Source organism: Mirounga angustirostris, unplaced genomic scaffold, assembly GCF_029215605.1.
Source record: "Mirounga angustirostris isolate CCGP_5_RB_7025 unplaced genomic scaffold, mMirAng1.0.hap1 SCAF_5, whole genome shotgun sequence".
NCBI lineage: Eukaryota > Metazoa > Chordata > Mammalia > Carnivora > Phocidae > Mirounga > Mirounga angustirostris.
In genome coordinates this window covers 175,799,266-175,825,317 of record NW_026991713.1, presented here as the reverse complement: position 1 = coordinate 175,825,317, position 26,052 = coordinate 175,799,266, and the positions used below count along the sequence as shown (strand labels likewise).

The window sequence follows — 26,052 nt, the reverse complement described above, 5'->3', positions numbered from 1 at the left end:
GCTCCAAGGCTATAGATTTCACCGCGCTTCTCCACCTGTAACAGAGGCGTGGTGCTGCAGGGCCGTGGCTCAGGCCTCGCAGGTCGGCAGGCCGGCAGGCCGCGTCAAAGATGTTATCTAGTCTGGAACTCGGAGCTGCACTGACAAACGATGCCTCCCGACCCCCGGCCTCCAAGTTCTTGTCCCCCTATTCCCCGATCCCCTCCAGTGCGGCTGGCCATGGGAATCATAGGTATCCTGTTCCTGAAAACTGCCCCCTCCTAAAAACCCTCACCGCTTTCTATGATGCTCTTCTGCATCCATCTCTTTGCACTGAATTAACGGGGCAGTGGCAGGATGGGGACTCCGGGTGTTAGTTTGGCATTTTAAAAACAGGGCAGGAAAGACTTGAACATGGTCACAGGAGTCCAGAGCAGGGCAGGCAGAGGACCACAAGCACAAGACTGGGCCTTGTAAAAGGCCCATGCCGGCTACAAGGAGGGCCCGGGTGAGGGTGCTGAGCATGATTAAGTAGATGAAGAGCCAAGGCCTTACCCTGAGAGCGATGGAAAGGGCATCAAAGAGGGTGCAGCCAGGCACAACCCCACCTCACTGAGACTCTCCTGCACATCAGGGGACACAGTCAAGGCCCCTCCTGTCAGAAGCCAAGAGTCTACAGTGGGAGACCAAGGTTAGCGGGAACCTCTGAGAAGTCATCTTTGATCCCCTTGGCACCAGGACTTGAGATATACTCTGTTCCAATAGGCTGAGGGAACAGAGGCTGAGCAAGGGGAATTTCTACCACAGGATCCAGCATGGCAGCTGCAGGATCAGGCACCCCTTCCTTAACCACTGAAAGCCGATTTATAAACAGGCAGAAGCCAGATAAGAAGACCCCCGAAATCAAAAAACACCACACCAATGCTTAGAAAGTAGCTATATGTATAAATAAACGTATACTATATTTAAGTGGCAGTAACACTTCCCATTCTTAGTTCTTCTTTCTCTCATAATGTGCAGTGGCAGGTAGGAAGATCTCCCTGAGGTTGCTCCAAAGCCCATGGGAGTGAATGTTCCGGTGGACCCGGGGCTCTGCCGATGGCGGCCGGGCCACGTGGGGGCAATGCTGACACCAGGCCCGGTCACCTCTGTACCACTCGTTAGTGGTCTGGTTGGTGGCAGCCAGGTACAAAGTAAAGCACAGGTAGCCCCCCAGGAGGAAGCTCAGCATGATGACAAAGCCCAGCATGAAGACAATCCTTGGGAAGGTCAGGAACAGGTACTGGGGGTAAAGAAAAAACAGCGTGTTAGGCAGCCAGGCTGGGCCACAAGAAAGGGTCGCACCCACCAGCCGCAGCCTGGTCTACAAACACGCAAGAGCTGCCCACCCAGCTCACCCACCTCCATACACATCTGACTGCCTAAACACAAAACAAAACCATAAACGGCCCTGACTAACAGCCCAGGAGGAAACCCGAATATGTACAAGAGTTTCAAGTGAGATAAATGAAACGTGTACATTGAAGGAAAAGGGAAAGGATACTCAGGAGGGGTGCTTTCCTAGTTAGCTGTTTGTAAAACAAAGACATAAATACAGATCTCAGTTCATGCATCAAAATAAAGTCCAGATGGACAGAGAAGATCAGTCTCTCTCTCAACACAACACGACCACAGAAATGCATGCACAAGAGTATTCACTGTCGTGACTTTAACAGCCCCTCTTCCTAAAAGAAACACGTTAAAAGTCCATTCATGAGGAAGAGTAAAACCCTGGGATAGTCACACTCTGGAATAATGAGCCGGTAAAAATGAGGTCAATTTCTACGTACTGATTTGGAAAGACACTGATAAAATATTGCTGGATGCGAAAGACAAGAACCGAGAATCACAATGGCATCTTATTTGTGTAAAAACAAAAAGACTCCATGAAGGTGTGTGACTATATAAACACACAGGAAAGAAGCCTGAAATGTACACACCAAACTACAGAAATAGTTGCCTCTGGGGAGTGAAGCTGTTGGGAGGGGAGGGGGAGAACTCCCAGTTTTCCTCTCGTTTTTTTCTTTTGTTTTTTTAAGATTTTATTTATTTATTTGACAGAGAGAGAGAGACAGCAAGAGAGGGAACACAAGCAGGGGGAGTGGGAGAGGGAGAAGCAGACTCCCCACCTAGCAGGGATCCCGATGCGGGGCTCGATCCCGGGACTCCAGGATCATGACCTGAGCCAAGGGCAGACGCTTGATGACTGAGCCACCCAGGCGCCCCCTTTTCATTTTTTTCTAAAGATGTTTTAAATTTTATGTTTCTTCCCCCCAGCTTTACTGAGATATAATTGACAGGACATTGTGAAAGTTTAAGGTGTACAACATGACATACAGCAAATGATCACAACAAGCTTAGTTAATACATCCATCACCACACATAGTTACAGTGTTTTTTTGTGATGAGAACTTTTAAAACCCACTCTCTTAGCAACTGTCAAGTACAGAACACAGTATTGTTAACTACAGTCTCAGGCTGTACATTACATCCCCAGGACTTACTCATCTTTCAAATATGAGTTAGTGCCTTTGACTACCTATGCCCACTTGCCCTGCTTCTCCGCCTTTTCACTTTAAACACTTCTGGACTGCCTGAATTTTTATGTTATTTTTTATAGTAAAGAAAATGAATTTTGAAAGAGGTCAGTATTTTTAAAAATACTTTATTTACTTGAGAGAGAGAGAGAGAGCACGAGTGGGGTGGGGCACAGGGAGAAGGAGAAGCAGACTCTCCACTGAGCAGGGAGCCTGACAAGGTGGGGCTTGATCCCAGGACCCTGAGATCATGACCTGAGCTGAAGGCAGATGCTTAACTGACTAAGCCACCCAGGCACCCCAAGAGTTCATTATTTTTGAAAGTCAGGAGTAAGAGAGAAGTAGATGCATCTCTTGACAGGGGAGACTTTCTAACTGAAGTTACAAAGAGAAGAGATATCTGATGAGAAAGAATGTCTAAATTTTTTTATACAAAAAAGATACACAAATAAAAAACAAATATAAGAATGAACTATCATTATTATATGATCTCAAACCAAAAGTAATTCTAGTATCAAACAGGTAAACAGTTAAAGGACATAATTCATAAAAGATCTACAAATGACTGACAAGAAAAGTAATAGAAAGTAATGAAAGAAATACAATTTTTAAAAAGGATACACCATATTTTCCTACCAAACTAGAAGCACCTGCTGCCACTGGGCATCCTCAATGTCTGCTCTGACGCAAAATGGAACACTGACAAATCACTCTAGGCACAAAGTTTTAAAAAGCAATCTGACAATATATATTAAAATCAACATGCTCCATTATCCGTTGCTTCTTCTTGAGTGGTGTTTTCTTTTGGTTTCAAAGAAAATAAAATGTCATGAACAAGTGGGATGTAGTCCATAAATGCAAGGTTGGTTCAATATTAGGAAATTGATTAATATTTTATACAACATTATTAAATAGAACATGATATGATTATTTTTCTAGATGTTGAAAAATGTTTCACAGAATTCAAGATCCATTCTAATAAAAGCAATAATGTCAATAATCTCTGATCCAGTACATATTTTTTTGGAATCTATCCTACAGAAAGTCCTAAGTACAAAAACAAAACCATATACACTGCAAAGGGGAAAATGCACTTTACCCATGGAGAGAGCTGGGTATCACTGGTCCTATGTTCTACATGATGGGAAGCAACATGAAATACACATCCCTACCCAGGAAGCATTCTTGACAAAAATAGTTAACCTGAATCTAATCAGGGCTCTAGAACTAACTTCCAATTCACAGTAATATGAAGGAATAGAGGAAAATCAGTTGACAGAAGTAGGAAAAAGGCAAACTTAGAACAAGGGACATTCTAAAAGACAACTAAACTACTAAATGTCAATTTCATGAAAATAAGTGGGGGCATTATTTTCGACAGAGAGACTAAAAAGACAACATTCAAATGCAATGCCTAACAATGAAGTGGATTCTGGTTCAAGGAGGTAAAAAAGCTATAAAAGACACATTTGAAAAAAATGAAAAAAAAAAAAAGAAACTGGGGAAATTTGAATATGGACTAGATGATTTATTATGCATTTATTACATATCTTATGTTTATTACATAGATTTATTATTACTTTTCTTAGGTGAGATAACATAATTGCAGTTATGTAGGAGAAGGTTGACATTCTTTAAAAATGCATGTTCAAGGGACGCCTGGGTGGCTCAGTCGGTTAAGCGTCTGCCTTCGGCTCAGGTCATGATCCCAGGGTCCTGGTATCGAGTCCCACATCGGGTTCCTTGCTCAGCAAGGAGCCTGCTTCTCCCTCTGCCTGCCTCTGTCTCTCTGATAAATAAATTAAATCTTAAAATAAAAATATTTTTTAAAAAATGCATGTTCAAGTATTTAGGGGCAAAGCAACATGATGTCTCCAATTTATGAGCCCAACATGGGACTTGGTCCCACAACCCCGAGATCACAACCTGAGCAGAAATCAAGAATTGGATACTTAACCAACTAAGCCACCCAGGCGCCCCATAAATTGAAAAAAATTTTAAGAGCAAAACTACTCAAGGTTGAAACAACAAGGTTATCGCTACACACCTATCAGAATGGCTAAAATGAAAAATAGTGGTAACATTAAGTGCTGACAAGGATGCAGAGAAACCAGTACCTCTCCCATCACTGGTGAGGATCTAGAATGGTACAAGCACTCTGGAAAACGAGTATGGCGGTCCTTTCCAAGACCTAAAATGGACTTATTATCAACCCAATGATCATAGTAAAGAAAGATCATCACACAGGAACTTGTATATGGGAATGTTCAATGCAGCCTTTTGCAGGGTCCTTCAAAGGGTGAATGGTTAAACAATGTGGAATATTATGCAGCAGTAAAAAGGAAGGAACCCTAGACCCATGCAACCACTCACATGGATCTCAAGGAAATTGCACTAGTGAAGAAACCAACCTCAAAAAGATACCCTATGATCCATTTACGTAACAACTATGAAATAACATAGTAACAGAGGTGGAGGAGGGAACAGGGGTGCCAGGCATTAGGGATGTGGGTAGGAAGCTGTGGCCGTGAGGGGTAACACCAGGAAGTCTCTGACAACGGATAATGGAGCATGTTGACTGTAGCGGTGCTTGTACCCAGCTGCACACGTGACAAACTGCACAGAGCTATACACACACACACACACCACAAATAAACACATATGTAACTGGTGAAATCTGAACTGGCTCTGGGGATTGTGCCAATGTCAATTGCTTGGTTTTGGCCATGAGCTGTGATAGTATGGGGATGCTGGAAGGGGGAGGCACTTAAGAGCACATAGGCTTCCTGTGTGTTTCTTTGTAATCTCCTGTAAAACTGCGATTATTTCAAAATAAATTAAAAAAAAAATACTGGCTTTAAGACTGTGTATTTTATCATATTAAGACAGTGTCCTTCCATTCCTATTTTCTGAGTGCTTTTATTAGAATGGATCTTGAATTCTGTGAAACATTTTTCAACATCTAGAAAAATAATCATGTCATGTTCTATTTAATAATGTTGTATAAAATATTAACCAATTTCCTAATATTGAACCAACCCTGCATTTATGGACTACATCCCACTTGTTCATGGCATTTTATTTTCTTTGAAACCAAAAGAAAAAACCACTCAAGAAGTAAGCAGTTACCTAAAATAGTGACTGCTCATAAGCTACTTCCCATAAATGCAGTAGAAATCTTTTAGTCATCAAATGAATTTTTAGAAGAACTCTACATTATTGTAAATTAATTTTGGCAAGGTGCCAAAACAATTCCATGAGCAAAGAAGGGTCTTTTCAACAAAAGATGCTGGGATATCTGGATAGCCACATACTAAAAGTATCAAGTTAGAGCCCAACCCTACAGCACATACAAAAATTGACTCAAAAGGGATCAAAGACCTAAATGTAAGAGCTAAATCTATAGAAACACTCAGAAGAATATATAAGTGTAAATCTTCATGACCTTTGTATTAGGCAATGGGTTCTTACATATAACACATATGGACGAACCTTGAACACATTATGCTAAGAAAAAGAAGGCAGTCCAAAAGGCCACAGATTGTACAATTCCATTTATGTGAAATGCCCAGAAAAGGCAAAATAAAAGACAGAAGGCAGATTAGTGGTTGCCAGGAAAGACAGGAATGGGGAATGACTGCTGATAGACAAGAGTTTATTTTGGGGGTGATGAAGTGTTCTGAAATTAGATGGTGGTGGAGGTTAAACAACTCTGAAACACTAGACTGTACACTTTAAAAGGATGAATTTTAGGGGCGCCTGGTTGGCTTAGCAGGAAGAGCATGTGACTCTTGATCTTGGGGTCATGAGTTTAAGTCCCATGCTGAGTACAAAGATTACTAAAACAATAAATAAATAAACTTAAAAAGGATGAGTTTTATGGTATATGTATTATACATCAACTAAAAAAATTATATATAGGGGTGCCTGGTTGGCTCGTGTGCATGCGCACGCTCTCTTTCTCTCAAATAAATAAAACCTTAAATAATTAAAAATTTAAAAATTATATGTTAATTTTTGAAAAAGGAACAGCTTCATCTTTTGACTAGGAAAATGTCCTTCCAATTTTGAAACCTGAAGTCAGAAACATACACCCTACAACGTAATTACCTGAATGTTAATTACCTGAATAAGAAAGACAATGTCAATAACCTGGAAGTGTCCAAGGTCATCAACGTAAGTCTCCAGATACAAGTCGGACACCACCACCAACTGGACCAAAAACACAGAGCTCACGACGGCCATGGTGGCAGCGGAGGCCGTCAATGTCAAGAGGTAGAGGAGGAAGTACCTGGCGTTCCAGGCCCCGATACAGTTGTTCACCCAAACACAGTGATGGTCAAAGCGGTGCACACACCTGTTACACACACCTGCACGGAAAGGGGAAAGCCGCAAGCCTGACTTAGTCCTTGATGGAAGAATGAGACCAAGCACATCTGTGGGGATTTTCACAAACTCTCGGCAGCACGAGCTGAAAGAAATGGCAGCTGCTATCACCGAGCCATACAACTGCAGGGTCCAGTACAAGTGGCCACGAGCCACAGGTGGGTATTAAGCCCTTGAAATGTGGCTGCGAGAAAAATTTGAAAGAATACTCTGATATCGATAAAACCAGGGTAGCTTTTCGATTTATGCAATGCTCCTTTAAGTTCGATTGTGAGCAATACTTGAACAGACATAATTTTAAAACTGATGCTTTAAAGTCAAATCAATTCTTCTGATAAAGGTGAACCATATGTGGGCATTAAAGGACAATGATTTTTGGTACTGGTTCAGTTATTAAAAAACGTTTAAGAATTTCTGGAATAACCTGGGTATGTGAATCTGCTCTTCCAACTGCAAGTTTTGTGAAATCTAAATATAGATCAAGTATTTCCAGGGAAAATTTAGTGTCTCAACTGAGATGTGCTGTAAATGGAAAATATATCCCAGATTTCAAAGACTTAGTAAGAAAAAGAGAATATAAACTACCCATGAATGATTTTTTATATTGACTACACATTAAAATCTTTTAGATATGTTAGGTTAAATAAAATATATCATTAAATTTAATGTTCCTTCATTTTACTTTTGTAATGTGGCTACTAGAAAATTTAAATCACATATGTGGCTCACATTATATTTTTGTTGGACAGCACTCGTCTAGAATCTTGGTTATTCCCCACAAGAGTAGGCTCTGCCATGACTGAAATCTGCAAACACAACAGCCCACAGAAATTCCTGTTGGGCAACATGGCCTGCCACGTGGCAAAGGAAGGGCTGTTATGCCCAGGGCTGAGTTGCCCACTATACAAGAACATTAAGAGCCTCACCTCCAGGGCCGCCTGGGTGGTTCAGTCGGTTAAGCGTCTGCCTTCGGCTCAGGTCATGATCTCAGGGTCCTGCGTTGGGCTTCCTGCTCAGCGGGAAGTCGGCTTCACCCTCTCCCTCTGCCCCTCCCCCCAACTCCTTCTCTCTCTCTCTAATAAAAAAAAAAAAAAAAAAAAAAAGAGCTCTCTGGCCTCTACGAGCAGTGGCTGCCCCCTGTCTGGGAGACAAATGACCCTGCTTCTGGATTTCTGTAACATTCCCTTACTACAAGGCCCACATGTCTGCCATACAAGGACAGAGCTGGAGGCACCAAAGCCAAACTTACTGCAGTGCTTGGATCGCGCCGGTTTCCTTAAATTGCAAGTCGAGCACTTCATATTCTTTGAGAACATCACTTCATCGAATTCATAAACTTGAAGAAACAATAACTCGTTTGCTTTTGTTATGGTACCTGAAAAACATAAGGACAAATGTCGGTTCAAGCAATCCGGTGGACTGACCGTTCACAAAATCTGTCCTGAAAAAGTGCAACTAAAACTTGCCATGTTTAATATTCTAAACAACTCATTTAAAAATAAACAGCTTTACTGAGATACAATTCATAAGCCCAATTCACCCATTTAAAGTGCACAATTCAATAGTTTTTAGTACATTCACAGAGTTAGGCAACCATCACTACAATCAATTTTAGAACATTTTTATCACTTCAGAAAGAAACCCTTAGCAGTCACCCCCCATTTCTCTCGAATCCCAGCCCTTGGCAATCATTAATCTATTTTCTGTCTCCATGCATGTGCCTTGTTTGGATATTTCTTATAAATGGAATCATACAACTTGTGGTCTTTTGTATCTGCCTTCTTTCACTTAGCATAGTTTTTCAGGGTTCCTCTCTGTTCTAGCCCATATCACGCCTTCGTTCCTTCCTGTTGCCAAATACTGTTCCGTTGAAGAGGCACATCACATTCACCCATTCGTCAGTTGATGGGCAGCTGGTGCTTCAAGGATAGAAAAGCTTAAAAGTAAAGGCACGGAAAAAAAATACCAAGCAAACATGAATCAAAAAAAGGGTAACGGGCACCTGGGTGGCTCAGTCGGTTAAGCATCCGACTCCTGATACCAGCTCAGGTCATGGTCTCAGGGCTGTGAGATCGAGCCTTGCGTTCAGCTCTGTGCCGGGCACTGAACCTGCTTAAGATCCTCTCTCTCCCTCTCCCTCACCCTTTCCACTTCTTCCCCAACCCTCTCTCCCTCTTAAAAAAAAAAGTGTAATAATATTAACATCAGACAAAAGAGAATTGAGAGCAAAGAGCATTACTAGTGACAAAGAGGCTCATTATATTTTGAAAAAGATTCAAGGAAAAGAGAATACCAATTCTAAACTTGAATGCATATAATACAAATATATACATAACTATTATATACACCTACACATACATACACATATAAAATAGCTTCAAAATAAGTAAAGCCAAAACTGACTATAAGGAGAAACCTCAAATCTATCATCAGAATGAGATAACATACCTCTCTCAGTTATTGTAAACAAAAAAATTAGGGTGAATATAAAAGATTTGAACATAATTAACAAACTTAATTTAATGGACTCACATGCTGTCTACACCCAAGAACTAAAAAATATATACTTCCAAGCCCACACAGATCACTTAAAAAACAACACATAACCGGGCATGATGCAAATATCAATAAAATTTTTGAAAGAAACAGTGCCATAGAGACCACAAACTCTCTATATAACACAATTAGTGAACGCATCAAAAAATAAACTAAAAAAGTATATAGAAAATTTTAAGCAGTTTTAAATAAGCCATGGGTCAAAGAAGAAAAAAATAAAATTAGAAGACAATCACAATGAGAAGATGGTAACACCGCATATCACATCTTTCACAAAGTCCCCAGGGGGATCACTAGTCTGTAACACTGTAAGACGGACAGTTGAGTTGTTGCCAGTCTCCATACTAAGAGCCTCAACTTACCAGGGTTGCTCACACAGCTGAGAATGAAAAACACGAGGTTTACAATCAGCAGCAGATAGGGCAGAAGAAGGTAATGCAAGGAGAACTCCAGCTCTTGACAGTAGTCAAATATTTCCCAGGTGTATTCACTGTAAACCATCCCTTGCAAGATGAGATGCAGGAGAATGAAGGTGTGGTTTCTGAAAGGAAAAAGGCACGTGGCTTGTTCACAAGGCCTTCTCTAAGAAGAAATCATGTCATACTAAAGTTAACCCAGGGCCAACCACTTCCTTTGGGCTTGAGATAATAGCAAGAATTACGTAAGAGACAATATGAGACAGTTCTCACAGTGCCTCGAAATACTCAGTACTCAATAGATATTATCTATTATTATTAACTTTATTTTTTAGGATTTTAATTATTCCGAGAGAGAGCACAAGCGCGTAAGAGCAGGGGGAGGGGTAGAGGGAGAGAGAGAATCTCAAGCAGACTCCACGCTGAGCCAGGAGCTCAAAGTGGGGTTCAATCCCACAACCCCAAGATCATGACCTGAACCGAAATCAAGAGCTGAATGGCTCAACCGAATGAGCCACCCAGGTGCCCCTATTATCTTTTTTGGGGATTGAGGTATCAGGATATATCTCTTTTTATAGAAATGCATGTAATATTGCCACTCTTTAAATATTTCTGTGAAAACTCCAGAAATAAAAGGCAGATTATTTATGAGCAGAGGTCCTGAACCCAGGACTCTTGATCCTTTCCAGCCTCCTTCCCCGAACTATGGCTGGAAACCAACAAGGAGCACCCTGAAGCTAGGGGACAGCAACAATTAATAATCAAAACAGAAAAGAAGGGCGCCTGGGTGGCTCAGTTGGTTAAGCGACTGCCTTCGGCTCAGGTCATGATCCCAGGGTCCTGGGATCGAGTCCCGCATCGGGCTCCCTGCTCTGCGGGGAGCCTGCTTCTCCCTCTCCCACTCCCCCTGCTTGTGTTCCCTCTCTCACTGTGTCTCTCTCTGTCAAATAAATAAATAAAATCTTTAAAAAAAAAAAAAACCAGAAGATAATATTTATATTTTTATTATTTTTTTAAAGATTTTATTTATTTATTGAGAGAGGGGGGCGGAGAGAGAGAGTGCACGAGCAGGGGAAGGGGCGAAAAAGAGGGAGAGAGAGAATCTTAAGCAGGCCCCATGCCCGGCAAGGAGCCCGACTTGGGAGTCAATCTCATGACCCTGAGATCACAACCTGAGCCGAAACCAAGAGTTTGGTCACTTAACCGACTGAGCCACCCCAGACGCCCCGAAAAGAAGATAGTATTTAAACTCTGAAATATAAATACCGTGTATGGAAGAGATAATGAAGCAATTTTAGCACTGCTCTCTGAAGGCATTCTGGAATTATATAGGAAATTATCTAAAACAAAAGAGAAGGATTCAATGTCATTTCTCATTCCCCCCACTCCCAAACAAATTAGATGCTTCACTTTAGCTGGCGATCCTGGGGATTTGTGTTTCTGCATACGGGCAGAGAAGAGATTTAAGAGAATAAAATGCAGGGTTTCCCTCAGCTAGTCTTCCTTTGATACCAGCTCCTCCCTTTCCACCCTAGCTGCAAAGAAAGCACCATGTCAGAGTCTTCAGGGAAAGGGAGGAGAGCAGAGGGGCTGGATTAGGTAATGTTAATGTGAACTCCACTCCTTTCCCTGCCTTGGGTTCAATCCTAGGTTCCAGAGTCCATCTGCAATCACTGGGCATTAGCCCAGGTCACTCCCAAGTCCACCCCTTCCCAAAGGCTGCTGACCCCAATTCTGCTCACTTTGACCCCTGAAGGAGTGTGGGCAGCCTGATGCTCAGCTCCCTAGTCACACAGCCCCCCGTTCCACCCATCAGGCCCCTCCAGGCAGACATTGAGGTATCAGGATATATCTCTTTTTATAGAAATGCATGTAATATTGCCACTCTTTAAATATTTCTGTGAAATATTCTCATCCAGGCCCAAGTACAGGCATCAAATTCAAAGAAAAAATAGCCAACCTTGAGAATGTTATCTTCTCTCAAAGCAAATCACAACATTACTTTCAACATTAACAAAAAACAGAGACTTCTGAATGTACCATAACTACCATAAACGAAAGAAGTGAACAAATAATAAAAACGGCATCTCTTTTTTGTTCCGCCAGGGAACTGATGAGCCTTTTAGACTGGTGGTAGTCAAAATCCAGTGGTCTCTAAGCATCATTACCTGTGCTCCCCCTCTGACCAGGCCTTTCAGGTAATGGGTTTTTGAGCAGATGCATATCATAACAACACCAATGAGCACCAAAGCCAGGTAGAACAAGAAGAGAACCAAGAAGTCCATCCTGGTGCTACAAAGAAACAGAAAGAGTGTGACGACTACTACTGAGGGATGTGTTCCATGGTGCGTATTCTCAGACATCAACTCCGTAAACAGCTCCCCAAACAGAATTCATCAGCCCTTATGCACACACTGCTTTGCGCTGAGGCCTCCCAGATGGTCCTGAGTTCTCTCTCCCTCAAGAGCTTCCTAATCAAACCCCTGTGATTTATTTAGGGCATCTCCTGCCTGCAAATTCCAAAAATTTAAAACGGAAAATACGCAAAATGCATACATCTTCCCTCCCACCAGCAACAAATCATCTTTGTACTTACTTGAATATAAACCCCGGTAGATACTGATACAGAATGTACCCAAAAGAATCTGCTGACAATGCTACTGGAACAAGCATCCCCCAGAGGCAGTGGGGGGGCGGGGGGGGGGGAGGGACTCACTCCCACAACAATCGTGGATCACCCACGGGGAGCAGAGTCAACACACAGGTCTGTATTAACTGGAAACGGTTACTTCTGGCCTTGGCAGATAGGGTTCCGGGCCGGACTTCCAACTGAGATAACCAAACTACAAACTAGTCACGAGATAAGACAGAGGAAACAAAGAGCAGCAATTCTCACGAGGTGATTCAGGGTCCCCAGCCCACGTATTTCTCGTTTGGATACTTTTCTACCGGCAGCTCGGGCATTCCTCCTCCCAACATTCACGGAGAATTCAAACGGCATCTCCTCCCGTGCAGCGGCGTGTGCCTGGCACATCGGGTGCCTCCCAAAGCTGCAGGAGGCATGGTTCTTCTAGAAGGCTGGACCTGGCTGCAGAGACATCGATAAAACACTCACACAATAAAACAGGGTGGGAGTCAGGGGCGGTATAAATTGTGAAAAATAATTTGAAAGTTGGGGGACGCTGAGATCCCGCGGGGTGGACGGGGTTATAGGATTTCGGGAGGAAAAGCTAACGGGGAAGATTAAGCCAGGAGCCTGGGGTCCCAGTTCCTATCACTAATCCCTGAGGTGCCCACGCTGGCCACCAGACAGAAAGGCTTATCCGAGGCCACACCATCTGAGGGTCCCGGCGGATGGGCCTCGCCGGAGCTTTCCCCGGGGGCCGGGACCCTGGGTGGGGGACGGGGCGCAGAAGGCGCAGAGGGGATACGGTGGGTGCCTGAGCACCCGGCGGGGTGGAGGTGGGGCTGCGACGCCACCCCCCCCCCACACACACACGCAAGGTGGAAGGGCGGCTCAGACAAGAAGACAGACGCCCCTGGACCAGTGGGTGCCAAAAAAAAAACCCTCGGAGGCGGCCTTACCGCCGGGACGGCCAAGCGCCGGCCGCTCCGAGGCGGCGCCTTCGGGGCGCTTCTTTAGACTTCCGGCGGGCCTGTGACGATAGCACGCGACGCTGGCAGCCAGGCCGGCTTCCGGCGGAAAGGGCGGGCGGAAGGGCGGAAGGGCGGGCGGCAGCCGGGGGCGGGGCTCGCGGCTGGTGGGCGCGCTCTGCTGGTGTCTCTGGCTCCGCGCCTTGGCCGCTTCAGAGGGGTGGTCGGGTCTGGGGAACGAAAATCGAGCCTTGCAGCACGGTTGCCGGAAAATCTTACAAAAAGACCGTCCTAAGTCAGTGCGGGCGTTGTAAAGCGGGCCGAGCCAAGCGGGGAGCCCGGCTGGCCCATGGCGGGACACTTGGGGCTCCTATACTGAGTCTTCGCGATGGGCAGGACTTGCTTTGCTCTCTGCTAACCACACAGTTGGGATCCGTCCGACCCGTCCCAGCGTCTTTGCTCCTGCTGTCTCGGAACAGCTCTGAACATCCCGCCCCTGGGGACAGTGACAATTGCTTGACTCCAAACCTGGAGGATAAGAAGGAAGGCTGTTTAATGATAGTTGAACCTGGGGTGAGAAGAGCTGCTTCCAAACATAGCATTGAGAAGTCCCCTGTGGGGTGTTCCTTTGCTCCGAACACCTCTGAATCCGCGGAGACCAGTCTATTCTTGATGCCTCTGAAAATCTATCAGGCTTGTCTTCCCTTTGAGGGGGACAGTCTGATCTCCAAAACTGGCTTTCAAGCTCTTCTCTTTTTTTGTCTTTGCGACCTACCCCAGCTTCTTGATTCCTTCTCTTTTTCCTTTTTAAGAAACTTACAAGCTGGGCGCCTTCTGGTACATGGTGTGCGAAGCCTTCATGAACTCGTGGACACAGAATTGAAAAAACAAAAGCCTGAAATCAGAAGCTGTGAGGACGCCAGGGAGGACTGTGGTTATGGATGGAACCTCATCCCACATCCAGAGTGGGCTGGATCACATCAGTGTCTCCAGCTGACTCATCACCCTGCTGATTAATTCTGAGCTGGTGGTTAAGTATTTTGGGTTACTTTTTTTTGGCTCATAAATGCAGAACTTTATTTTTATCCCCATTCATTTTTCTCCGGATGGTTTCAGTTGAGACTTAACTTTGAATCTGGGTTTGATCACCTATGGCATTTTGTGCTGGGTTGTCTAATTGTTTTTAAATGTACACAAGTACTACAACACTATGTTCTTGTAAAAAAAAAAAAAAAAATCAAATTATACAAAACAGTTCCTTGGACACCATCCCCAAATCCCAGTCCCTTGACAAAATTAATCACTTATTTACTATGTGTCCTTCCAAAATTCTTTTATACATTTATTCATAAATATTCAACAAATATATACTGAGTACCCAGTGTATGCCAGGCACTATTCTAGGCACGGGGAATACAGCAATAAAACAGAAAAATTCCTGAACTTTATAGTTTACATTCTAGTGTATATATACAAATATATAATTTGTTGTTGTTTGCAGAAATGGCATCATACATAGTGGTCCTCCATCTTCCTTTTTTGTTTTTTTCTTTTTCAGTCTTGGTGATCTTTTCACATGTGTATCTACTATATTGTTTTTTACCTCATTATAGACATTTCATTACATAGCTGAGCCACAGCTCATCTGCCAGGGCCCCACATTCCACTGCCTACAGGGGCTCTGCAGGTAGTAAGTAAAGTGACAATGTGGAGCAGATGTATCTTGTTGTGGGCAGAAATAGCTATTTCCGCAGACCACAGGATTGTTAACTTGAATTCCAGTGTTTTTTTTTAAGATTTTATTTTAGAGACAGAGAAAGAGCGAGCAAGTGAGGGGAGAGGCAGAGGGAGAGAGAGAATCTCAAGCATACTTCAAGCTGATAGAACCCGACGCGGGGCCCCGAGATCATGACCTGAGCTGAAACCAAGAGAGGGACACTCAACCAACTGAGCCACCCAGGCACCCTTTGAATCCCAGTGTTTTAAGAGTATTTGGAAATCTGGATTTTTATAACGTAAATCTAATTTTTGTAATGTTGGCAACTAATCCAGGATTCTTAATTTTATTTTATTTTTTAAAGATTTTATTTATTTGACAGAGACACAGCGAGAGAGGGAACACAAGCAGGGGGAGTGGGAGAGGGAGAGGCAGGCTTCCCACGGAGCAGGGAGCCCGATGCGGGGCTCGATCCCAGGAGCCTGGGATCATGACCTGAGCCGAAGGCAGACGCTTAACAACTGAGCCACCGTTGGTTAAGCGACTGCCTTCGGCTCAGGTCATGATCCTGCAGTCCCGGGATCGAGTCCCGCATCGGGCTCCCTGCTCGGCGGGGAGTCTGCTTCTCCCTCTGACCCTCCTCCCTCTCATGCTCTCTGTCTCTCATTCTCTCTGTCTCAAATAAATAAATAAAATCTTTAAAAAAACAACAACAACAACAACTGAGCTACCCCGGCGCCCCTAATCCAGGATTTTAAAACACTGTTCAGACTAAGCAGAACATACCTGCAGGACAGATTTAGCCCAAGGGCCCAGTTTGCATTGTTACTGTTCTATTGCTCAACATTTAAGTTCATTTCAGTTTTTGCTATTACAAACAATGCTGCAGTGGAAATACCTGAATGAGGTTCATTACACACAAGTAGGTGTATTTTTCTAGGGCAGCCACATGACGTAGAATTCCCGAGCCAAAGAACATATAGGCATTTTAATTTTAATAAATACTATTAAATTGCTCTTCAGCCACAAATATCTGAGCGAGTCTGTCTCTCCAAACCCTTGCCAACATTTAATAGATCAGTTCCTTTAGTATTTACCATTCTGATGGATGAAATGACATTTTATTTATTTATTTGCTTAACAGACATTTACATAGTGATACCTGTGTTCCAGGTACTGTTCTAAGCACTTAAAAAAATTTTAAGTATTTATCATTTAATCTTTATAGGAACTCAGTGAGAGAAGTATTATTATTATTATTATACCACTTTTATAGATGAGGAAATAGAGGCACAGAGAAGTTATATAATTTTCCTAGGTACATAGAGCTAGAAAATATTAGAGCCATGATTCAAACTCAGACCACTGGACCAAGACTCAGTTGGTGTTCTCAATTACTGTGCTGGGCTAACTTAATTACCACTGGCCAGTTCCTAGTGATGAACATCTTATGTGTTTATTGGCCAATTATTTTTCCTCTATTGTGAGTTGCTTACAATTATCCTTTGCTGTTTTTATTTGAGTTGTTTACCATTTTCTTGCTGCTTTCCAGTACTTACTTACATATTTTATGTATTTGTTAAGGTACGGGCTAGCTGCTTCTCTTAGTTTAGGTACCCCCCCCCCAAAAAAAGCAAACTCCAAGACAAGGATTTGGTATAAATAGTTCGTTTTTGGAGATATTCCCAGGAAACAGGGTGAGGGATTGGGAAAGTGAGAGAAGAGTAGAAAGCCAAGAAAGCAGATGTTGATGATTATAGGTGGCCGTTTGGGGCTCAGTCCCACCAGGGATCCTCTGAGAGGCTCCATAGACTATGCCTCAGAATTGTTCCACTGAGAGACAAAGCAGCAGGGGTCTTCGCCCAACCACTTCTGGGGCAGTAACTCCCTGGTCTTTCTGGCCTGCCCACACAGAGGCCAGCCCAGCCCCAAGCGGAGAACCGTTTCAGGCAGAGTCAGGAAACCATCAGCATGTACAGGTAACCTCTCTGGTGGGCTGTGGGGATATAGGCAGAACACCTACCATGTCTGTATGCTGTTGTAACAGAGAGATCCCCAAACATGATGGCTTTGATAGGAAAGAAGTCTAAGTCCAGAGGTAGTTGGCAGTCCAGCAGCAGTAGGCAGTTCTGTTCCAGGAGATCCACAAGATCACATGAGGACCCAGATTCTTCCTATCTTGTTCTCCACCACTAGGCACAAATTCCCAAACTTTCTCTGTACGCGGCACCCTTAAGTGTCTTAGAAATTTTTTTACAGCTCTTCGGCCAAAAGAAAAACAATCCCTTCTATTAAATAAGGAGCTCTAAACAATTTCATAAATATTTATGCCCTAACAACTTAGCACCCCTGGCACAATTTATCAAACTTTAAAATCAGATTGGAAACAACATTCTCATTTCTTGCTCAACCTAGATATTCCAGTGGCAATTGCTTCCTAAATACATCCTCTCAAAGATGTGCTGTCAGGAATTTAGTGATCTCATGTTGAAAATGTGAACTAGTTCAAGCTATCATGCTATGTATGACACAGATGTAGCTTCATTTCCTCAAACTGTTAAGATATCCCACTGCTCCCCTCTGAGTTCTCTGCAGCACACCCGGGCACTTTGTGCATAGTTTGGAGTCACAACACTAGGATGGTATCCTTGCCCCAAGGTCAACACCTTCGAGCCGCTGAGAAAGCGGAAAGAAGGAAAGGAAAGAAAGGCTGTTTACCCTTGAAAATGGAACTTGTAGGTTGTACTTAGCTTTTCCTGCTCAGATCCCACCTGCAGGACCTTAGTCACATGGCCAAAGGGGAGCCGGGAAATGTAGCCTCTGGCTATGTTGCCCCGTGTTCAGCTAACACTTGGTAGGTTGTTATTACTAAAAGGTAGAAATAGATATTCTCTATCACATTCTGAATATTAATCCTTTGTCTCTGACATGAATTCCAGATATTTTCTTCCATACATTACATATCTGTTAAGTTGGCTCACGGTGTCTTTGTCATACAGAGATTTTAAATTCTGAAATACATTTATCAGCCTTTTCTTTTGTGGCTTTTACAATAATCTTACTTAAAAAGGTATTCTTTACTCCAAAATTACACACAGAGATACACACAAATTCACAAATATATTCTCCAATATTTTCTTCTAGTTGATTTATACTTTTATCTTTAATTCATCTGGAATTTCTCCCTGTGATGGCTGAGATCATTTCAGAAGGTGGGGGGCACCTGGGTGGCTCAGTCGTTGGGAGTCTGCCTTCGGCTCAGGTCATGATCCCAGGGTCCTGGGATCAAGCGCCACATCGGGCTCCCTGCTCAGCGTGAAGCCTGCTTCTCCCTCCCCCACCCCCCCTGCTTGTGGTCCTGCTCTCGCTATGTCTCTCTCTCTCAAATAAATAAATAAAATATTTTTAAAAAATAAAAAATAAAGGGAAGGGGGACACTTAAAGTATGTAGCCATGATGTATTTATCAAATTCTCAACTGCCTTCTAACTCACATCCCAGCTTGTCATGACTCTCTTGTGCACATACATGGTTCAATGGACACTGAGGTTTCCTACTCAACATGTAAGCCACACACCTCCTTACTGTGCTCTTAGGGTAGGATTGAACTACCCCCAGCTCTAGGGGTGGGACTTAATTGGTATCAGCCAATCAGGATAATCCTGTCCTTCCTTATCACAATAATTTTTCAAAACAAAAGCCAGCCTCTGAAATGCAAGGGACCCAGTTAGAATGAAGCTAGGATTCCCGTTCAATGGTGCCTCCTCTCCTCTAGATTGAAGAAAGATATTAAAGAGGAAGCCTGTAACTTCACTTCTCTTATCTTGGGACTAGGAGGAAAGCCAGTCCAAGGATGAAGCCTACGCACTGGGGAGGGCAGACCTGAGAGAGGCACAGAGAAATGAAGTCAGAGCCCTGAGCAAACTGTACCTGAAGCTCACACCACCTCTGGACTTCACAGGTGAGCCAAAAGTCCCCTTTATTTTCTTTAAGATTTTATATTTATTTTAGAGAGAGCACGAGCAGGAGGTGGGGTAGTGGAGAGGGGGAGAGAGAATCCCAAGCAGACTCTGCCAAGGCACCTGAGCTGAAATCAAGAGTTGGATGCTTAACTGACTGAGCCACCCAGGCACGCCAGTCCCCTTCATTTTTTAAAACCATGTGGAGTTGGGGCGCCTGGGTGGCTCAGTCGGTTAAGCGACTGCCTTCGGCTCAGGTCATGATCCTGGAGTCCCAGGATCGAGTCCCGCATCGGGCTCCCTGCTCGGCAGGGAGTCTGCTTCTCCCTCTGACCCTCCTCCCTCTCATGCTCTCTGTCTCTCATTCTCTCTCTCTCAAATAAATAAATAAAATCTTAAAAAAAAAAAAAAACCATGTGGAGTTACATCTTCTGTAACTTGCAACTTAAAATATCCTAATCCTAACGGAAATACGTAGTCACTCAGCTCTTCTTCCCCCACCTTATGTTTTTCTTTTTAAACTCCTTTTACACTTTATAGAAATATATAAATAACAGCAAAGGAAAAGGCTATATTTTGCTATCTTAAGTGCTACTTTATTACTGTGCATTTCTATAAACATATAAAAACATGAATTTTATGTATTCATTTAAATGGTTTACATAGATATAATCGTAGCATCTAGACAATTTTTGAGTTTTGCTCCTTTTAGTTTGTCATAAGTGCTTTTCCTCTATTTAGTTTTAACCATTATCCAGGGATGCAATATAATGAACTCAATATTACTGTTGGACATTTGTATGATTTCCTACTTTTTAGTACTATAGATAGTTTTGCAAGTAACATATTCAGAGCTTTTAGGTTTTTTTTTCAGTTGAATTACTTTCTCAGGATAAATCGCTTGGTGGTTTGTCAGTTCCTGAAATTCATGTGTTTCTGGCATTTTACTCCTCCCCTCTGTTCTTCAAAACCTCCAAGCATGAACCTTGACACTTACATTTTATAAATAGCATAGAAGAAAACCCTACTTGAGCCTAAGATCAAACACTGAATTCAAAAGTGATAGGAAGGATGATATCTCCTGTGAAACTCGTAGCGTCCCTAAACCCTCCCGTCAGCCCCTGAAACTGGACCTGTCCTATCAGCTTTTTACCTGCTGCAAGATCGGTTGACAGGATCAACCACCTTTTATACCATGATCTCCTGTCCCCAAGGGAATGACTGAGGCTCTATAAGGAAATGGGATACAGAACTTCATAGCTTCCCTTGCAACAAACAGCCCAGGAGGCTTGTTTACAATCCGTGATTTATTGGTCAGGAGGAGTTTTACAATGGAGGAAGAAAGAAGAACAGTTATTTTTTTTTTTTTTAAGATTTTACTTATTTATTTGACAGAGAGCAAGAGAGGGAACACAAGCAGGGGGAGTGGGAGAGGGAGAAGCAGGCCTCCCGCTGAGCAGGGAGCCCGATGCGGGGCTCAATCCCAGGACCCTGGGATCATGACCTGAGCCGAAGGCAGACGCTTAATGACTCAGCCGCCCAGGTGCCCCAAGAAGAACACAAGTTTATTTATTTATTTATTTTTATTTTAAAGATTTTTATTTATTTATTTGAGAGAGAGAATGAGATAGAGCATGAGAGGGGGGAGGGTCAGAGGGAGAAGCAGACTCCCTGCCGAGCAGGGAGCCCGATGCGGGACTCGATCCCAGGACTCCAGGATCATGACCTGGGCCGAAGGTGGTCGCCTAACTGACTGAGCCACCCAGGCACCCCGTAACACAAGTATTTTTGTTGGAAGGCAAGGATCAGGTCTGTATTTGCTTACTGTTGTATCAGTAGCAACTATTTTAGTGCCTAGCTCATAATAGATGCTCAATAAAAATATGTTGCATGAATGCAAGGAAAAGGATGAAATCTACCCAGAGGAAATCGATATCCTGGACATCACCAAGACACGGAGTCCTCCGGCCAGCCCCTGGGGCTGTGCATTGCACCATTGGCCAGCTTGGGGCACAATGTAGCTTATACTTTGGAATTTCCACTTGGCCTTTACTGCCTTGATTACTGCGCCTTAAAGCAACTGTGTTCAGCTACCAGGTTAAAGGGGGTTGTCAGGGCAGAACCTCCAGTTCCTGATCACTTCTGAGCTGGTCTTGACCTGGTACTCTGCTCAGCTCTCCTCACCCAAATGCTCTGTTACTCCGGTCACCAATACTGCAATTCACCATCGGTTGTGGTATCTCTCGAATGAGGGGATAAACATACATATACTCAAAAATTATCTCTTGTTTATCTAAAATTCAAATTTAACTGGGTGTCTTGTATTTTTATTTGCTAAATCTGGAGATCCCATCTTCAGCCACCATCTTAATGCCTCTCAATTGAGATTCTAGTTTTCTGTCTTGGTTGAGACCAAGAATTAGTCTCACAATTGGAATCTGGCCATCCCTCAGCTAGCAGTGCTGAGCAAAAGGAGCATCCAGCCCTGGACATTGAGTTGGGGCTGAATTGTCTCAGGACAACCACTGAGACATTTTCAGAAAAGAGAAGCCACCTGAGAACCTGGAGAAAAGGCAGACAAGCAAGAAATTACAGGTGGGCTGATGGAGGATGGCCCCTCCATATAAAGTATACAATCTGTGCTCCACTTGTTTATTTGTAAGCCACACAGAAAGAGGGTAGAGAAGGACAAGGGACAATATTGTGAATGCTTTCTCAGAGCTGTGGGGAAGAAATGAATGGCACTTCGTGGTAATGAGGCAGGGAAACTGGAAAAAAACTGCTTTTTTGCTCCTTTTCCTGCTCCTATTCTTGCTAGGAGCTGCACTCCTGTCCTACACATGGCTTATAGTACCGATGATATATGTCCTTCTTATAAAGGTCAAGGAGTTAATTTATTCCTTTGGAGTCTTCCAGCACAACAGATAACACCTATGAAGTGACCGGGTGAGGTCATTCTGTACATTTTCCAAGACTGCTGACTGCAGACCCCTTGACACCAAGACCCCTAGCTCCAGGGCACAAGTGACTTATAGAGGACACCGGAGCACTCCTCCTTGTTTTGACCTGTTCCTGGATGCCTGAGAGGACACATATGCCAGACCACCATGCTTGGTAAAAACCCCAGGCTGCAAGTAATGATGAGACTCATGTTCCTTTTCCATTCCAAGTGTCCAAGACGCTCTGTCTGTATCTGCTCTCTCTGTAACTTCAATAAACTCTGCTCTCACTTCCTCCTGGCTTGCATTTGATTTCTATCCTGCACAAAGCCAAGGACTCTCTTGGCTGGTCCTTTGGGACCCCCTCTGGGTCCTCGGATCCAGCCTGCCTACATCAGTTAGTGTCCCAGAGTCACTCTGGACACTAAGTGAATTGGGACTGATACTGGACTCTCTGAAGCACAGACATGAGTGTCATTCCAGGAGGAAATTCAGAATGAGAATATTAGATGGGAAGTCGTGTAGGGGTTAAGAGTATGAGCTCTCAGGAATCAGGCTTCCTGAATTTCAGTCCAGGATCCGTCTCTTCTAGCCGTGTGGTTTTAGGCTAGTTACTTAACCTCTCTGAGCCTCAATTTCCTCATCACATAACAGAATCTACCTCAAAGCGTTGTCATGAAGATTAAATGAGATAAGGCAGGCATGTAAAACGCATTGGATCAATTTTGGCCACTAGTATTATAGTTAACAAATAGGATCCATACAGAAGAACAAAGGGGGAAGTATTTCTGGCACAAGAGGTTTGAGGTATCAAAGTTCTCTATGTTGCAAGTAATAGTAAGCCCACCTCAAACTGGATCAAATGACAAAGGAGACTTCCTGGCCTCTGCCACTGTCATGTTCAGAGATGGGGCAGGCTTCAGAAATGGTTTGAATCAGCAGCTCCATGGCATCATCAAAGACAAAGGTTCTTTTTGTTCCTCACTCTGCCACCCAAGTATCAGCCTCGTTCCCCAGACTAGCTTTCCTCCTGGTGGTGGGATGGCTGCCAGCCACCCCTGGGGCTTCATGCTTCCACGATCACTTCCAATGAGAGGGGAATGGGGAGGTTTGCCCTGGCATTCCCAGTAGGAGTGCTGAAATTCACTCTGTCCGACCTGAGTCACGGGCTCCCTCCTGAACCAATGACAGGGCCAGGGGAACAGAATGCACCATTTAGTGAGTTAAGTGAGGCTGTCCTGCCAAAGCTTCGAGGGGGATCAGTTTCTCCTGAACGAGGAGCTGCTGCTCAGGGGAGAGGAAGATTCCAGATGCAGACCTGGTAATCCTAGAAAGGCATATGGATGCTGGGTAGGCACTCAGTACGTGGGCATCTAATAAGTTGTTGTATCTGGAATGATAGGAATATGTCAAAAGTGCCCCCCCCAAACTAGATGAAGCCCAGAATGAATGAAAAGTGCCACTGTGAAAACACGAGCTGCTTAGTACATGGCAGGAGTGTGTGGTGGGTGTCCTTCGTTTCCAGAAGAAAGGCAAATCTATTAATAAAATTCCTTCCTGGCAGCTGCTCCTGGTGTAGAGTCAAGGAAATATATATTCAAAGGAAGGGGGAGGAAATTTTAGCCACAAAAGCTGCAGTCCCTAGTGCTGCAAGGTCACCCAGAACGGATGCAGTTCCTTAGGATGAGCAAAAAGGTGTAAAGAGAGGAGAGGCAGAGGCTCTCCAATATCACGGGCCCGAAGCAAAGGAGGAGCTGGCAAAGAAGACCAAGTTAGGGTGGCCAACCCACCTTGAGAATGAGGAAAGAGGGCCACCAGGGAAGCCAAATAGAGGAAGTGTTTGCTAATCTCTTCAGGGAGGCTGGAACAGGAGGGGCCTGGAATGAGCATGCCATGGGCTCCACGAAATGTCCCTGGAGAACCCCTCATCCTATCATCAGTACTGACAGTGAACCGGCCCACCAGCTTCCGGAACCCAGATGGTTCCTCTGGGTCAGCAACCCACCAGGGCAACTCATCTTCAGAGCCTGATACAGATGGCGCATCACTGACCAGGAGCTCCAGAATTAGCAGCGTCAATAGCCCACAAAGTCTGCAGCCTGGGGCAGGGGGACCCCTGAGCCTGCGGTGGCAGAAGCGGTTCTGAACACTAGTCCGAAGCAAGGGGACCAGGGGGGAGGCGTCTGGGATACCCAGTTTGTCACACTAACAGTGAGGTGGTTTGTCACAGCAGCTGGCATTAATCCCCCTGACTCTGATGGCGCTCCCCAAGAGTGGGGTGGGGTCCCAAGAGGGGAGCTTGCGCAGCTGAGAGGAGTTCACACTGTGCTGAATGCAACCTTCTTTGTTTTCCCATAACTGGACTTAGCTTGGTTCCAGTGAGCCAGGTTCCAGTGGGGCAGTGAGTCTGCTCCTCCAAGCCTCCCTCGTGAGTCTCCCCTCCTTGCCCACCGCTCAGACCCTTCTTTGGGTATGCAAGAGGCTCTTAGTCCCAGTGCAAGCAGTCCCACTCTCTGGTTTATAGTGCAAACCATAAGCTTTTGCAATAATATTTTTTCCTTTCCAAAATCCCCAACTTGACACCAGAAAACTAGTTTGACTTTCGGACATTTGTCTTTTCAAAAGACAGACTGAAGTCTACATAGGAGGTTGAAAAATAGAAAGGTGGCTTTTTCAGGGCTCAATCTCTGCCCCGCCCCCTGCACCTGCCCTTTCACAACTCCCTTCCCCCACCAAGGACGTTGATGATGGGGGAAGAGCTGTGGATAAAAGGAATGAGAAGAGCAACTTCTCAATATCACAAACTATTTGCCACCCCATTTATTTACATCTCCCTGTTGTATTCCAGGCAGGACTGGAGCTGGTTTACACACAAAACAAGATAAAATAACTTTAATGTGACCAGAGGGAAAACAGTACAAAAGGGAAATGAGCATAAGAAAGATGAGGTGCTCCAAGGGCTGATCTCACTTCTGTCGTGGAAGCAGGGTGCTGGGAGGGGCTCCCGCTAGCACGTGGCTCACAGACCAGCTCTGCATTGCAACTTCAGTCCCAAGACCTGTGCTGAGCAGAGAGTCAGGCCTGTCTGGATCTGGACATGGTGGCTGTTTCATCACCATTGTACTGCTAACACTCCCCATGGCGTGGCCGTGGGATTTACTGTCCCAAAAGCTGCTCTTCACGCCACCCTCCCCTTCGAAGAGTAATCCCACCAAGCCCCCTCCTTAATTCACACCAGACCCATGGTCAAGAAAACCCCCAACTCTTGCCCTGTTTGTTGCTAAGCCAACTGTCCTCCTGTCCTGCTAGATTGAAATGACTGTCACAACCAACATCCCTGACTGGGGGGGCTGAGTCTCCACCCACCGTCTTCCCCAGCGTCCCGACATTTGCTGGCCTGGTAGGAAAATTCGTGTCCTTATCTGTGGTAGAGACAACATCAGGTGCTTGCCACAGTACCTCCTTTTCCTGGGTACAGGGGAGGACTATACATCTCAGGCTCCTTTGAGGTTCGTTCTGGGTATTGAAAAAGTGAGCAGACGAAATGTAGGTCACTTCTGGACCGGGCCTTTAAAATATTCTTGCACAATCCTCTGGCAATCTCCTCCCCTTCTGCAGGGACTTCTGGAGAAGCGACCGCGTGTTTAAGATGTCAGGGCAAGACATGGATCAAGAACCCTGTCTCTTTTCCTGGAGGAAGCCCTCACCCCAACCCAGGAGAGCCATCCAACCCGTGCTGGACTGTGATGTAGCTGATAAATGAAATTTTACAGTGTGAAGCCACTGAGATTGGAGAGTGTTTGTTACGGCAGCTAGCATTAATCACCTTAACTAATACACTATCCAAGTTGCTGATGAAAGCCATAACCTGGCCCCATGGCAGTCATCAAAATGCCCTCAAAATGCCATTATGTCATTGGTCAACTTCAGT

At 44.3% G+C, this 26,052-nt stretch overlaps 1 protein-coding gene and 1 long non-coding RNA gene across 7 annotated transcripts; one reads left to right on the top strand and one right to left on the bottom strand.

The window, feature by feature from the left end:
- Positions 1–901: 901 nt before the first annotated feature.
- Positions 902–13,581, bottom strand: ZDHHC4 (zinc finger DHHC-type palmitoyltransferase 4). Of its 3 annotated transcripts, XM_045875849.3 has the most exons (8): positions 13,499–13,581; positions 12,810–13,001; positions 12,082–12,205; positions 11,180–11,253; positions 9,860–10,038; positions 8,191–8,316; positions 6,681–6,925; positions 902–1,261 (listed from the first exon to the last, which is right to left on the bottom strand). In XM_045875849.3, the coding sequence occupies exons 3-8, from the start codon at positions 12,196–12,198 to the stop codon at positions 971–973; spliced, it is 1,032 nt and encodes a 343-aa protein (XP_045731805.1). In that variant the 5' UTR covers positions 12,199–12,205; positions 12,810–13,001; positions 13,499–13,581; the 3' UTR covers positions 902–970. The 3 variants fall into 3 exon arrangements, with proteins under 3 accessions (XP_045731805.1, XP_045731804.1, XP_054363679.1); XM_045875848.3 differs by lacking the exon at positions 13,499–13,581 and having other exon boundaries at positions 12,510–12,996; XM_054507704.2 differs by lacking the exon at positions 13,499–13,581 and having other exon boundaries at positions 6,708–6,925; positions 12,510–12,996.
- Positions 13,582–13,679: 98 nt separating this feature from the next.
- On the top strand, positions 13,680–22,541 carry LOC123844882 (uncharacterized). 4 transcript variants are annotated; one of them, XR_010412035.1, is made up of 3 exons: positions 13,680–14,537; positions 19,058–19,184; positions 22,099–22,541. It is a non-coding gene; the product is annotated as an uncharacterized LOC123844882 (long non-coding RNA). The 4 variants fall into 4 exon arrangements; XR_010412036.1 differs by having other exon boundaries at positions 22,091–22,541; XR_010412034.1 differs by having other exon boundaries at positions 22,063–22,541.
- Positions 22,542–26,052: the final 3,511 nt, after the last annotated feature.